The sequence below is a fragment of the Talpa europaea genome (assembly GCF_964194135.1).
Source record: "Talpa europaea genome assembly, chromosome: 7".
NCBI lineage: Eukaryota > Metazoa > Chordata > Mammalia > Eulipotyphla > Talpidae > Talpa > Talpa europaea.
This window is the reverse complement of record NC_140074.1, coordinates 42223535-42238121: the sequence shown is the minus strand read 5'-3', so window position 1 is coordinate 42238121 and position 14587 is coordinate 42223535. Positions and strand designations below refer to the sequence as shown.

The window sequence follows — 14587 nt, the reverse complement described above, 5'->3', positions numbered from 1 at the left end:
TTTTAAATTATATCCCCAATGGATCATTAAATATACCCAGACTTTGAGGCACAGACCAAGCAAAGTATAGAATTAATTTTTACTTGAGCTTTTTTTTATATGCTTCTTTGCTACAACTCTGATTCATTGGCAGTAATGTCCATTATGTGCATCTGAAATACATTATCATAACTAATATCACGATTATATGATCAGAGTGGTTTACACCATATTTTATGTTATCTTTATGTAGAGTTAAACCCAGAAAAAGACTTATGAAACTTAGGTAGTGCTCAAAAATATATGAGAAATAGAAATTAATGATAAAAAAGTGAGTCTTTTGAACATGGAAACATAAGCGCACACACACACATTTTTCTCTTGACTGATCTGGGATTTTTTAACACAAGTGTCAGTTATTTAGTACTTGTGTATTGCCCCTGAAGCTATTTAAGGAACTATGTCATCTCATGCATTGTCAATGATAGTGGAAACTGATAAAACCTTTCTGGTGGCCTATTTAGTGACATCACAGCTTAAATGTGTGTGCCCAGCTATTCTATTCCTGGTAATATATCTTAAAAAAGATAAGAAAATTAAATAAGATTACAAATTTATCACTAAGTATAAATGTATGTGCATTAACTTTGCTTTCATTCTATGAAAAGACTGACGACTCAGTTTCATATACACAGTGATTAAGCATGCATTTATTGAATGTTAACTAAGTGACAGGCAATGTGCTGAGAGTTGGTGATGAGAACATCAACAGTCTTTTTTTTTTTTTAATTACAAGGACTCAGAGTTAGATAATACTTTTCCATTGACCAAATGTTTCAGTCAACATAAAATAAAATTTATAGCAGTAAGTAAATGCCATGATTTGTTATATTTGAAAATAGGCAACTACTGACATTTCTCATAGTATAGACAGCACACTCATCTTCCATTTTAAGTGGAGGGGAAGGTGAATGATTCACTTTGGCTTCCTGTTGCTCTTACAGCGTCCATGCTGTACTGTTCAGGGTTCTGAAAAATTTCTGGTCAGGAGTTCCCAAGATGAGAGTGTTCCCTTCCATTGATTTGAGAACAAATCTAAATCCAGAATTAGAAAACTGTGGATTCTTTTGCTTTGATATTAAGTCATCAATAATATTTTCATGTTATCACATTGAAGTTCATGTGTGTGTTTTGGTGTGACTCAGTCCATGTTTCCTTGGCATGCTCCATTATGACTCTCATTCACATCCAGGGAATGTGTGTCCCCCTCACAGATGGTGTATTTGGCATTCCTCATGCTGTTCACTTACACTGTGTTGGTGGAGATGCAGCCCCAGCCCAGTGTGCAAGAGTGGCTTGTTATCATTTACATTTTCACCAATGCCATTGAGAAAATCAGGGAGGTGAGTTATCCTTTCTACCTTTGACTTCTGCACACCTCTGCTAGAGATGTTTTGAACTCTGGTGGTGAAAATGACCTGGTCAAGAGTGGGTGTGAGGCAGGCCACATTGTTTTTGATTTGCATGCTACAGAAGGGGAATATCTCTGATCTTAATCCTTTATCCTTGCCAAATACTTTCTAGTTGCTGCTCTCTGAAAGCAGTTATTTTCAAAGAAGGTATGTTAGTATGTTTAGTAATCCTAGAGTGATGCCATTTAATTATTATTAACCCCTATCCCACTATTTGATTTCCCAGGAGTGTTTTTTTTTTAAATTAAGTTGGTTTTTACAAACTAGCATCACTTCATATTATTAGTTTTATCTCACAGATTGGCACATATATGGCCAAAGTCGTGGGATGTGTAAACAATTTACATATAGTTTTTGAAATATCCTATTTTTGCAAATTGAAGCTGAAAATCCTGTTGGGGCAAATAGTCCAAGAAACACTACAAAACATTTTATTTTTCATTTGCAATCATTAAAAAAATTAATAGTCCAAGCAGACTAAACTACAAACTCATATGGCTATAACTTACATTGTTTTAGATGTCAGTGTCTGTGTATTTCTATGTCTTTGCATTTACATACATTAATTTTGTCCTAGAGCTAATATGAATGACATTATATATTAAGTAAATATAGTCTTAGTAATTGTACCTGTATTTTCTGCTAGTTACTATTGTGGAGTTTATAGATTATAGAAAACAATTCAGGAGAAAAGCATTATCTGAATTTTACCAATTTTTATGTTTTGAGAAGAATAGTTTTACTATTTTGCATTTCAATTTGTCTGCTATTCTATTGCAGGAATAATTTCTTGTATTAGAGATTTCTAATACCACCTTATTAGTAATTTGCAGCAACTCAATAAATATCAGTAGTAGGACCTGATTATAAAATTCCTTGATTTCAAATCAGTCTTCTTTGCACTCAGCTGTATCTCATGAAATCGAATTGTAGTTACATAGATCCATTGAAATACTGATTTTTAAAATGTCTTAGATCAGTGGTAGTTAGAAAAACTAAACAATTCTTTTGATTGGGTTTTCAAATGGCTGGCTATCACTAGCAGTGACATTAAAATATATTTGTTGAACTGTTTAAATAATTGATTGCCCAAGGATAATTTAAGTCTACAAAATCCTCCTGTGATCTAAGGTTTGTTAGGATACTAAGGACTCTTTAAATGAGCACTTGATGTATTGAAGATCATACTGATGAGACTCAGACTTTACCTTTTTTCCCTTATTAATGTTTTGAAAGTCCCATTATTTGAATTTCTCTCCTTTTTTTCTTATTGTAGGTTTGTATTTCAGAACCTGGGAAATTTACTCAAAAGGTGAAGGTATGGATTAGTGAGTACTGGAACCTAATGGAAACTTTGGCTATTGGCCTGTTTTCAGTTGGTTTTGGCCTTCGGTTGGGTGACCCTCCTTTTCACACAGCAGGAAGACTCATATACTGCATAGACATCATATTCTGGTTTTCACGTCTCCTGGACTTCTTTGCTGTCAATCAACATGCAGGTCAATATGTGACCATGATTGCAAAAATGGTAAGTATGGTTTTTATATTCTTCTGTCCTTTTTAATGGTGCTACTATTTTAATGGTTCATATCCACGAACCCATTAAAAAAATGTCTTTGAATGGCTAATTGTGTAGTTAATTAAGATACTCAGCTTTTCCTTTTGGTTAGGGTCAGTTGACATGATTGAGTCAAATTTGTCTCTGAGCACAGTAATTCCTGAAGGCCATATTTGTGTGAGATGACCAGTCATTTTTATGCTAAAATATTGATTTATCTCTATATCTTTCTCCAACCCTAGTCAACTCTTAAATAGTGCTTACAATGAGCCACACACTGTCTCAAGTACTTTGTATGTATTAATCCATTTACTCTTTAAAATAACTTTATTAGATAGGAACTATTATTATTAGCCACATTTGGCATACAAGATTAGGAAGATTTCCCAGAGCATAAGAAGGGAAGCTGAGATTCAAATACGGGCCACTTGGCTCTGCCTGTCATCTGAGCTCACTGTGTAGCTGTGTTAACTTTGTCCAATTGACTTTGCACAAGGACCTAAGACCTACCCTCTAGGAATTGCAGCCCCTCAAAGTCATCTTGGCTTTTCTTTATAGAATGTTCTTTGGTTGTGAAGGGATAAGTTTTTGAGAAAAAAGGGTAGTGCTGAGACCAAGGAAGAGAACAGAAAATGGAGAGCATCCAGGACTCAAAAAAACATTTTTCTTATTTTTTATTTCTCTTGGGCTAGCAGTATTTTCTCTGGTCGTGATGACATTTTTCTTATTTTTTATTTCTCTTGGGCTAGCAGTATTTTCTCTGGTTTTACCTAGAAAATTCTGCTAAGGTAACCAATTCATCTTAGTTACTACTAAGTACTAACAGTTTATTTCTCCTTAATGCAACATTTGATAGGCGGTGATGTATTCGAATCTACTGTCCTTACGTCTTGTGATATAGTCATGTCAACAATGACTTTCAAAGTCTCCCATAGCAGGAACTGAAAGGATGGAGAAATTCTAACAATATTTAACTATTTTGGACAAAAAGTGAACAAGTCACTATTATTCTGTTATCTAGAGTAGTTCACATGACCCTGTCTCATGAGAGGGAGGCTAAAAAATATAGATCTGATCATGGAATATTTATGGAATAATTGCTGTGCCTCAGTGAATAAGTGGGATTGAGTTGAGATACATTTAGTAAGTGAAGTGAACCTGGATTATCAAATTCTCAGACATGAATAAATTCCTAAATATAATCCTGGAAACTCGGAATCATTTAATCAAGTAATTTCAAAACACTCCTATTTCCCCCCACTTTCCTAACCAATTGATGATAAGTTGGACATGAACAAATTGAAAGTTCTTCACCGTTTATTATTTCTAAAGAAAGAAGCACACATTCTCACCCTTTAGCAAATTCTATTATGAAACACATATTGTGCAGAGAAAACAAAATAATTTAGCCAAAGGAAGTCCAGGTATTCATGGACTTGTGTTGGTCAGTGACTGCCTTGGTCTTATTATTGGCATAAGGTACAGTTAATGCTCTAGTGATTGATTTGAATTAAGTTTCAAGCCTGTAGTGAACTTATTGTCCTGTGCTGTTTTGCAGACAGCAAACATGTTCTACATTGTCATCATAATGGCCATAGTCTTGCTGAGCTTTGGAGTGGCACGCAAGGCCATTCTTTCACCAGAGGAGCCTCCATCTTGGAGCCTAGCTCGAGATATTGTATTTGAACCATATTGGATGATGTATGGAGAAGTCTACGCTGGAGACATAGATGGTGTGTAGGGAATTTTGCCATCATGCAGAAATCAAACCTTTGTAGATGCTCAGAGCAAAAATAGGTTGGAAAATAACCTTAAAATGTCACAAGTTTAAGATATTCTGTTAAATTATGTGCTAATTTTTGTCGAGTCACAGCGTTGTGATTTATCTTATCACTTACCCTTTAAAATTCTTTATTTACAGTTTGTTCAAAAATGTCACCTTGCCCTCCTGGTTCTTTTATTACTCCATTTCTCCAAGCTGTCTACCTCTTTGTGCAATATATCATCATGGTGAACCTGCTAATTGCTTTCTTCAAGTATGTATTTTAATTAAATATGGTTATTTTGTTTAAATCCAAATAGGAGCAGATATTTTAAGTGGATTCACATGTATTTTGAGTTTATTATCTTTGGTGTGTTCTATGTTTTATTACTAAGGTTTTAAAATATGGGCATGAAACTACTGATTGGAAGGAAGTAGAACATAAGAAAAGAGAAAAAACTATAAGTGGAGAGAAAGTATACTAAAAGCAGGATGACAGGGAGTCTGGTCAGTGGGGAACAAAGCAGGAAGGAAGCCCAGTTGTCTACAGCAGAGGATTATGGGTGCCTTGGTGGTGGGTGTGGTGTGGTAACCCTATATCTAAATTGGTGTGCACCTAGATCCCTAAATCATATACATTGTTGTAAACCAGTGTTACCTAAAAAAAAAAGTTACAAAAAAAAATGAGTGAACTTACAGTAAATAAAAGACTGAATATACTTGTTAATATACTTATCTTAGAATAGCTAAGACCTCTTGATTTGCAATTTGTAGTTTTAAATTTTGTTTCTCTATCTCTTAAGGATAACTGATCACAGGAAATAATTAGTAAGCTTCTTGTTAAATTTTTATTTGTGTTTAACTTTAAAAGTTGATTTTGAGATAGTATTGAACATCATAGAACGAAATATATATTATTTGCAAAATACATATTTTTCTTCTTGTTAGACTAGAACTAAAAAAAAATAAAAGCATTGTAATTAAACAGTAAGTTGGAATCATCAAAGAATAGGAGTTGATGTGTTTAACGTTTGGCTTAGGAGTTCTTAATATCCTTTCTTGAACTGTTTTCCAGTAGATCTCATTCACCTCTGCTGCCTAGCTCACTTTTTACTTCTTTTGGTTTACTCTTTTGGATCATCTTCTTCTCTCAACTTTTTAATACTGGAATGTTCCTGAGCCCAGACCTTGTTCACATTTATTTACATTGTACTTGGTGATCTTGTTCAGTTTTCTGTACATGCTGATAAATCCCAATTTTTATCTCCAACTCCAGTCTCTTCCTTGAACTCCAGTTTTGTAGGTCCAGCTGCCCCCTTCCATCATTAGTCAGATGTATAATTTCTAAAATTTAAAACATCCAAATTCTTATCTCTCCTCTTTCCCAGCAATTACTTATTCTTAGTCTTTCCCAAATCTATGGGGAACACTGTATATTTTTGTCAAAGTTCCATCTTTCCCATTGTTCAGACCAAAACCCATTTTAACGCCTCTCACGTTCCTTTATCTCTACATTGTCAGGAACTCTTCTTGACTCTGATTTCAATCTGGTCATCAATTCAACCTCCTTTCACCATTCTACTTCTACCATACAGCCTCCTAATTTATTTTTCTGCTTCTGTCTTTGATCGCTATCTTTGATTTTCTGTCCTCAACACAGTTGCTCTGATGATCCTTTACAAACATGTTAGATGATGTCCTCCTTTGCTTCAAACTCTGCAAGTTTCCTCATTTTTCTCTGGGTAGAAGTCAAAGCTCCTAGAGTGACCTATAGAGCCACAAGTGGTTTGGCTTTCCTGCTACTTCTCAAATCACACATCATGCTACTCTTTCCCTAACCATCCTCTCAACAAGGCGGACCCTCTGCAAGTGTGTTTGCCCTTGTTTCTCTGCCTGGAATGGTCTTTCCCCATTCTTTTACCCCCTTCAAGTCTTTGCTCAAAATTCCCCCTTTTAACTTAATCTCTAGGGATGATATTTAAAAGTTGCCCCCTTTCCTTAGTCATCTCCTTTTTCTTAATATTCACTTTTATTATATATACAAATATATTTTATAATATATGCATATTTCTGTTTTCTGGCTTTTCTACTGGAAAAACTATTGGTTCTATAATGACTGTTTTTCCCCTATCATTTTGTTCATGATTTTATCTTAAATGACAAAATTTCCTAGCATTTATATGTTTAATAGAGAAAAGAAATCAAGTGAGGAGAAACTAGTATATTCTGCATGTCTCTTATATGCCTCACACTGTACTATTTTACTCACTAATTATCTCACCAAAGAGAGAAAGATAGGAAAAGAGAAATCAGTGGAATCTAAATAAATGGAGACAATAAGTGTTGAAGGGGAGCAAAATAAAATCAGAACACACAAAAAAATGACTTGTTGCACATCTATGGGAAGGACATATCTTCCTGCTCATTACAGGGTATTATGATAGCTATCATTTCTATCATTTAAAATAATATTTTCTGTAATATTAAGAGAGGGTGAGATTTTTGTTTTGCAAAAATGGTGTCAGAGAGAGGTTGAGAAATCCTCTTACAGGTCAGCCTTCTCACTTTAGAGATGAACTCACTTTAGAGATGAGGACAAAGAAAGCTAAGAAACTCCAGGTCTGACTGTCCAGGAGCCCTTTGTAGCTTCTTTATAGCATTAATGATAAAGGACTTAGAATACACTGTGCAGATTGCCACCTGCTGGTCACAAGCTGTAGTCCCACTTGGAGTGGCAATAGCATGTTAACTTGGTGGTTCTCAAATAGTTGTTCAGGGGCATCACCTCGAGGCTTGCTGAGAACACAGATTGTTCCAATGGCCCTGCTAGACTTTGTAATTGGTAGCTTGAAATAGGGTCCAAGATTTTGCATTTCTGACATGTTCTCAGGGGAGCAGATGCTGGTGGGTCAGAGACCACATTTTGAGAACCACTGTTAAAACCCAGTTGTCCATGTTTCTTTCGTCAGCTTTATGGACTCAGTGGAACTTCTCCCCACCCATTTTCCTAAGATAGCCTTCTCCAGAATAGTTCTGTTTCTTTATGTTTATCGTTACCCCAGTTTAAAATTGCGTGTATTTTTATTTATTGAATTTGGCTTCTCCACTCAAGTATTGCCATCTTTTTCTACAAAACCTCAACTTTATATTAAACAATATGGTAAAATGGACATTTCATTGTGCTCTCCCCCTGTATCATGTTATAGAAGAAAAATTAAGTATTTAAAGATGATATGTTGTTTTAGAGTATCTCTACCACACATCATAACTTCCCATCGCAAGTTCTGTGATCTCAATATTTATTGTCCCACTTGCATATTGTAATTGGTGTAATTAAAGGGAAAATCCCAAATAAGCCAGTCAGGGGGTTATTTTTTTTGAAAAATTAATGTAAATAATATATTGAGCTTCTAAATAGAAACTCCACTTATTTATTTTAGGATGAATTAGTTCTTTTTCCTCTTAATACTCTTTAGTTTGGGCATTTTAAGTAACATTGTTCTAGCATTTCTTACACTGAACATTAGGAGGATCTCTATGAGGTTAATGATACAGAGGAACGTTAAAGTTGTTTACCATAAAGAATTAGTTATGGACTGAAAGGAGCTTTTGGGTTTTTTTTGAAGATTTTTTTTTTTTTTATTTATACAGTAGCTGGTGTACAAGCCAGAGGTGGGGGGGGGGCGGCTGAGAGGATTCACCAGAGACAAAGTGGGGAACAGAACAGGCAGACTGACTGAAATACATTGCTGAGAAGAGCAGCGGGTGAGACAGGAGAGGTCTGCAGCCCCAGGTGGGAATCTCTGGCCGGCCGGGAATCGAACCCGTGCTGCAGAGGCTGCGGACAGCTTCACAGCGCTGTGCTCAACCTGCTGCGCCACCAGGGAGACCCGGAAAGGAGCTTTTATGTGAGAAAGGATAGTAAACCAAAAATAGTGTTAAGTTCCAGAGGGCAGTTTCTGTTCATTACATGAAAAATATGAACATTTCTTTGCTCTCATTGTAATTTCTAGATTTTGCTTTTTTATTCTGATTATTATATTTTATTGTAGAAGGTGATTGATGTATTTTGTTTGCTGAGAGAAGAACCGTAAATGCAATGGATATTTTTTTTATTGGTTAACTACCAGTAATGTCAGGGGAATCAATCATAGAAGCTGGAAAATAAAGAATCTATTTGCTAAGTTTCGTGATTTCTTATTATTTTTCCCCCTCTTACTACAACTTACAGTAACGTTTATGTCGATATGAAATCCATTTCAAATAACCTGTGGAAATATAATCGCTATCGTTACATCATGACCTACCACGAGAAGCCTTGGTTGCCCCCACCTTTTATCCTACTGAGCCATGTGGGTCTTCTCCTTCGCCGACTATGGCATCACCGAGCTCCAAATGACCAAGAAGAGGGTGATGTTGGATTAAGTAAGTTTGATTTTTATTTTGTTTTTGGGCAGGGGCCATGGCAGGAAGAAGACAGTGAAGAGTGGAGGCATTAGTATTGTCAGTTGAATTAAGGGCACAGGAAGACTCTGGGAGTTAACTGACATTAGGGTATCCACTGCGCACCTGGTTCTAAGTGAATGCATTGATCTCATTATGTGCGGTTATGGTATCTTTGGCCAAAATTAACTGATACTTTGAGAGAAAGGAATAAGTAGGGGCAAAAACCGATGCTGGAATGTGTAAAGGCTTTAAAAAAAAAGATTTATTTATGCATATAAGAGCTGGGGTGTAGACCAGAGGTGCCAGGGGTGAGAGGGATGGTGAGAGGATTCACCAAAGACAGAGTGGGGAGCAGATGAGGCAGATTGACTGAAATACACTGAAATACACTGCTGAGGGGAGCAGCGGGTGGGACAGGAGAGTTCTGCTGCACCATATGGGCCCACTCCCTGGCCGGGGATTGAACTCATGTCTCAGTGCCTGCCCGTAGCTTCACAGTGCTGAGACTTAACCAGAGAGGCCCTGAATGTGTAAAGACTTTATGCTACCTGGATAACCTGTGTTTTACTGTCTACCTAGGAACCAGAAGAATAACTCCTAGAGAATAGTCAGAGAGATGCATACTCAATAGTTACAGGAGGTCTGTGGACTAAAAGGAGCCAGACTTTGCTAAACTTACTAACCAGTAACACTCTTCTCTGGTTTTCTAATCTACTGAGTATGGAGGTGATTCTGTATGAATGTTTCAAATTTTCAAGAATATTAATTCAGGGTGCAGAAATGTAGATTCTATTTTTTTTGTGTGCAAAGCTTAAGTCTGTATGTTTTGGGATTTTCCTAGTTATTTTTGCTTAGCCGTATCTTGACTGCATGATATAATTGTCATAAGAGACTGTTCCTTACTGTGGTTTTGCATATCTTCAAGTGTTCTCTTAAGCAATTCCACAGTTGGTATGTGGCACATTGCCTAGATATAAAGAAAATGGATTGTATAAATCCACAACATTTTGTCTCAATTCTTTTTTTTTTTTTTTTTTTGTGGGACCCTCACCAGCTGCCGGGGAATGAACCGGCGCTGCAGAGGCTGCGGGCAGCCCAGCGCTCAACCGCTGCGCCACCAGGGGAGGCCCTGTCTCAATTCTTAAATCCAAAATATTTCTGAAAATTGTGAGTGTTTTTCCTTCTTAAGTTGGGAAAGACTCATTGGACGCAAGAGGCTGATAGATCTAAGGTGAAGCCATTTACACTATCTCTCATCAATTTTGCTGCTGAAATGATGTATTTGATTAGAGTCCCCCCTAGCTCTAGCTAGGGATTTTACTTCAATTATGGTATATGCACTATATTACCTTCCTAAAACTAGAAAAGTTCTGAATCCTAGAACACACCCAGAGTCTCAGATAAGGGATTGTAGATTATGTATTTTGATGAGCTACAACAGTCATTACAAGACTGACAGGGTGATATGTTTTTACTTCTTGGAAGTTAGTTCACTTTGTGTTGTGTTTTTCACCTCTTGGGTCCCTTTGAAGATTATTATTCTTTTACATTTTCTCCTTTCAAGAGATTCAGCCTTATTAAGGCTGCCAAAGCACAACTGAAATTAATTTAAAGACTTGCAACTATAATATAACTTTTAGGCTTCTAATACAGAGTCATCCCAGGCACTGTCTGTAGAACCACTGCAACTTAATAGAGTATAAACCACTTGAGAGATCCTGGAATTAATTATGGTTTGATTAGATTTCTTAGCACCAAAGCAAACCTTTCCAGGTATCACCTTATTTTGGGCTTATAGGTGATCCTGGTATGAAACTCAAGTTGATTTTCTCATGTATAGAGATGTGTTCACCCTGAAATCAGGAAAATTCTTGAATTTTCTCTGTGTTGAGGATTAAGATGTTTGCATATGGGGCAGTAGTGCCACCTGGTGGAAAGTCTCAAGAACACCCCATATTCTGCAAGCTGCACTTAATGGGTTATTGGTGTTTCTCTTTGAGTTATTTGCTCTTTCGAATCCACAGGAGGTTCACATTGTGATCACATAAACTGTCTTGATATAAAAGATTCTTTAATGCAAACAGACATTTAAGTTGAGGGAGAGGATATTGGATTTTTTTTTGAGCAGCTGAAAGATTCTTATACATAATGAAATGCAAGCAGAAAACATTGTGCACTTGAATTGTAAACATATCTTGTGACTTGAATATTGTTTTCTGTTAGTCATGTTTTTGAACTTTAAAATATTTTTGTCTTTCATTTAATTATAAAATAATGGAATATTGCATTCCTAATCAATTCAGGAGAATGCCAATCCCCCCCCTCAGTTTAATTGAAATGATTAAAGGAAGATAATTTTCCAATTTTTACCTTTTTGTAACACCACTGATATATTTTTCAAATATTAGACTTGAAAAAAAAACTTGATCAAGAGTTTATGTATTTTTCTGTTATGTCAGAGTGAGAGCTAAGATCAAATGTGACTGCTAAGTTTTGACATAGATATTGCATCAGCTTCATAATGTCTGGAAATGATCTCTTTAATGAGTTAGTTAAAATCATTAGATTAAATGGATAGTCTTGATTGAGTGGCAATAATGTCTTTTTTCAGTAGAAGAACCTAATATATACAAACTCTGCGTTACAAGGTAAATCTTTCTTATGCTTCCCATATGGATTCCAAAAGATTTTGATTTTGTCTAACCTTGATTTTAACCTACAGGTTACTTACTGTCATTTTGATAGATAAACCATTTGGCAGAGGGGAAAAAAGACAATTTGAGTCACCTTCAAATCCCCATCCCTGTTTATTGAAGAAATAGAAAAGACCCAAATTGTGCTTCCAGTTGTTTTCTGTACTGATTCCCCACCAATATTAGGAAGACTGTGTGACAGGCAGCAAAGTTTTATCACATGTGCTACAGTTTATCTATTTTCAACACAAGTAGAAAAGTCACTCATATACTGTATTATCTTCCTATTACAGGTAAATAAATATTCTTTTTATGTGCCTTCCTATTTCCACAGAACTCTATCTGAGTAAGGAGGATCTGAAAAAACTCCACGATTTTGAAGAGCAGTGTGTGGAAAAATATTTCCATGAGAAGATGGAGGGTCTGAATTATAGTTATGAGGAACGGATCCGAGTGACATCAGAAAGGTAGAAGATGTATATTTCTACCTTCAATCTGCTACTCAAAATGGATTCTACTAGAATGTCTGAAACAATACAACTAATTTCAAAATCCAGTGCTGCTTTGGGTTCTCTAAAACTTTCTCTAGTATCATATAATATAAATGCAATCATTGCATGTTTGCTGAGCATCTGCTATGTCTCAGGCTTTCTTGTAGTTACTAGAGATCGATGGCCAATGATATGAGAGTTCCTCCCTTTATAGGACTTACATTCTAGTGTGTGGATGTGGAGGGGTGAGAGGGCGAAGGTCAAAAATTAAATAAGGAACCATATAAAGATGGTAGATACTAAAGGAGCAATGAAGAAAAATAAAGTAGTGTACAAGAACAGAAAAAGGATGGTAGTTTGAAACCAGAGCATCTTGATGTGGGGTTGGGCTATTTGAATTGGCCAGTACAGAAAGGTTGCTCTGAAGGATTTGAGGAAGAATGGTCTGAAGGAAGTGAAAGAGATGGGTTAGGCAGAGACTTCTGGTTGGGTGGCGCACCTGGCAGAAGAAACAGCCAGCATAGACACATGAAGCAGTAAGGTATGTCCCGGAACAGCAGGTGGATCTGGAGGAGGCTGAGTGCTGCATACTAGTTACATTGGGGGTTCTTGGGCAGTGGAGTTGATGGGGCTTCACTTAAGTGGGGAAGAGTGATTAAAGGTGGAGTCAGCTATTGCAGGCAGTTTTTGTGAGAAGTTTTACTGCCTGGAAATGAGCATGAGCAAGAAAGAACTGCAGGAGCAGGAGAGAGGAGGTGATTTGCTGAAGTGAAATTCTCCAGGGGTGGGGCAGATTAATGGAGTATCTCTGCATTCTACTCAAGCAGGGGTTACAAAAGGAATATAACCAGAGCACAAGAAGATAAAGCTTGGATGTTGGAAGACTTGTGGTTATGCATGATATTGGCGAGTGTGGGGTAGTGCAGTGTGGACTTTCAGAGGTTTGAGGAAAGAGAAGATGTATTGGAGAAAATGAATATGTGTAGGTACATTCTGTTTGGGAAATGCTGCATTTTAGGAAACATAAAACACTTTAAACATTAAATACTTTAACATCATGTGCATGTGATTCTGGAGAGAGTTGTAGTTTAAGCAGTTTCTGTCATTATTTAGTCACGAAGCCCTGTTGAGGAATATTTGTGATCACCTCCCAAATAATTCATTTAGCACTTCAGGGGACTCTAGGACTCCCAAAAGAACTTCACCTAGATCTCTTAGGAGTTGCTGAGTGGAGCTAGAGTTCCGTGGTTCATGCCGCTGATTATGGAATCATATTGCTTGAGCCTTCAGTCTCTCACTTAGCATGTGACTGGCATGTAACCTTTTTATGAAAGGCATAATAGCCTGTACCTTATAGGGTTGTTTTGTGGATGAAATAAAATAATAATGTAGAGCCTTTCTAAAATACCTGATCATAGTGAACACTTAGCAATTATGATTATCAGAGTGATTATTTTTATTATAATATTTAAAATATCTTATCCAAAGACCCACAATAAAACAATAACCATATTGGTCTCCCTTTCACCCTCAAACATTGCATAGAGGAAATTAAAACGATAAGAATTTATTCTTATGTCAGAATGACTGAAAGGCTAGATTAAATTAATGTAGCTTTTGGTTGAGGAATATAATTAAAATGTTCCGTAGGACTTTGAGTTTTAGAAATAAATATCTATAAAATGAAGAGGACTGGATTTGCAGGTGATCAGGTTATTTATCACTATTATAGCATGCTATCTGTGGCTGTGAATAGTTGCTGGTTTCTATTGTATCCATTTGGATGTGACTGCTGCTAATGGAACTTAATGAGTCTCCATTACTGCTGTTCAGACTGTACTGTTTTCAGATTAGATGAAACAGTGCACTAGTTGAAGAGGCTCTAATTAAGCACATTTGCAAAGGGAATATATATGTATTTTGTGTTCTTTCTCTCACCATCCCTGTCAATTCTAGTTTTGTGGGCTCCAGAAGGTCAGGAAGTATTTATTAAGCCTCTGTTGAGTTACCAAAGTTGAGTTCTATAGCAGAAGCAAGAAAGAGAGGGTCCCACCCATAGAGACTGTAATAAAAATGGAAAATATCTCTTTATTCTTTATTTTTTTTATTTTTTTTAAAGATTTATTTATTTATTATTTATACAAGCACTGGGTACAGTCAGAAGTGCGGGAGGGTGAGAGAATTCA

The 14587-nt window shown here is 36.3% G+C and overlaps 1 protein-coding gene across 1 annotated transcript in view; it reads left to right on the top strand.

Annotated features, from left to right (window-relative positions):
- The window catches only part of TRPM6 (transient receptor potential cation channel subfamily M member 6), a gene marked incomplete at both ends in the record, with an annotated part of 105579 nt that overhangs the window by 55994 nt on the left and 34998 nt on the right, over positions 1–14587 (top strand). Inside the window, 6 exons of the mRNA XM_084239203.1 lie at positions 1254–1382; positions 2728–2979; positions 4568–4742; positions 4931–5045; positions 9003–9196; positions 12245–12377. Of these exons, the coding sequence (XP_084095329.1) occupies positions 1254–1382; positions 2728–2979; positions 4568–4742; positions 4931–5045; positions 9003–9196; positions 12245–12377 (998 nt within the window). The remainder of the gene's footprint in view (positions 1–1253; positions 1383–2727; positions 2980–4567; positions 4743–4930; positions 5046–9002; positions 9197–12244; positions 12378–14587) is intronic.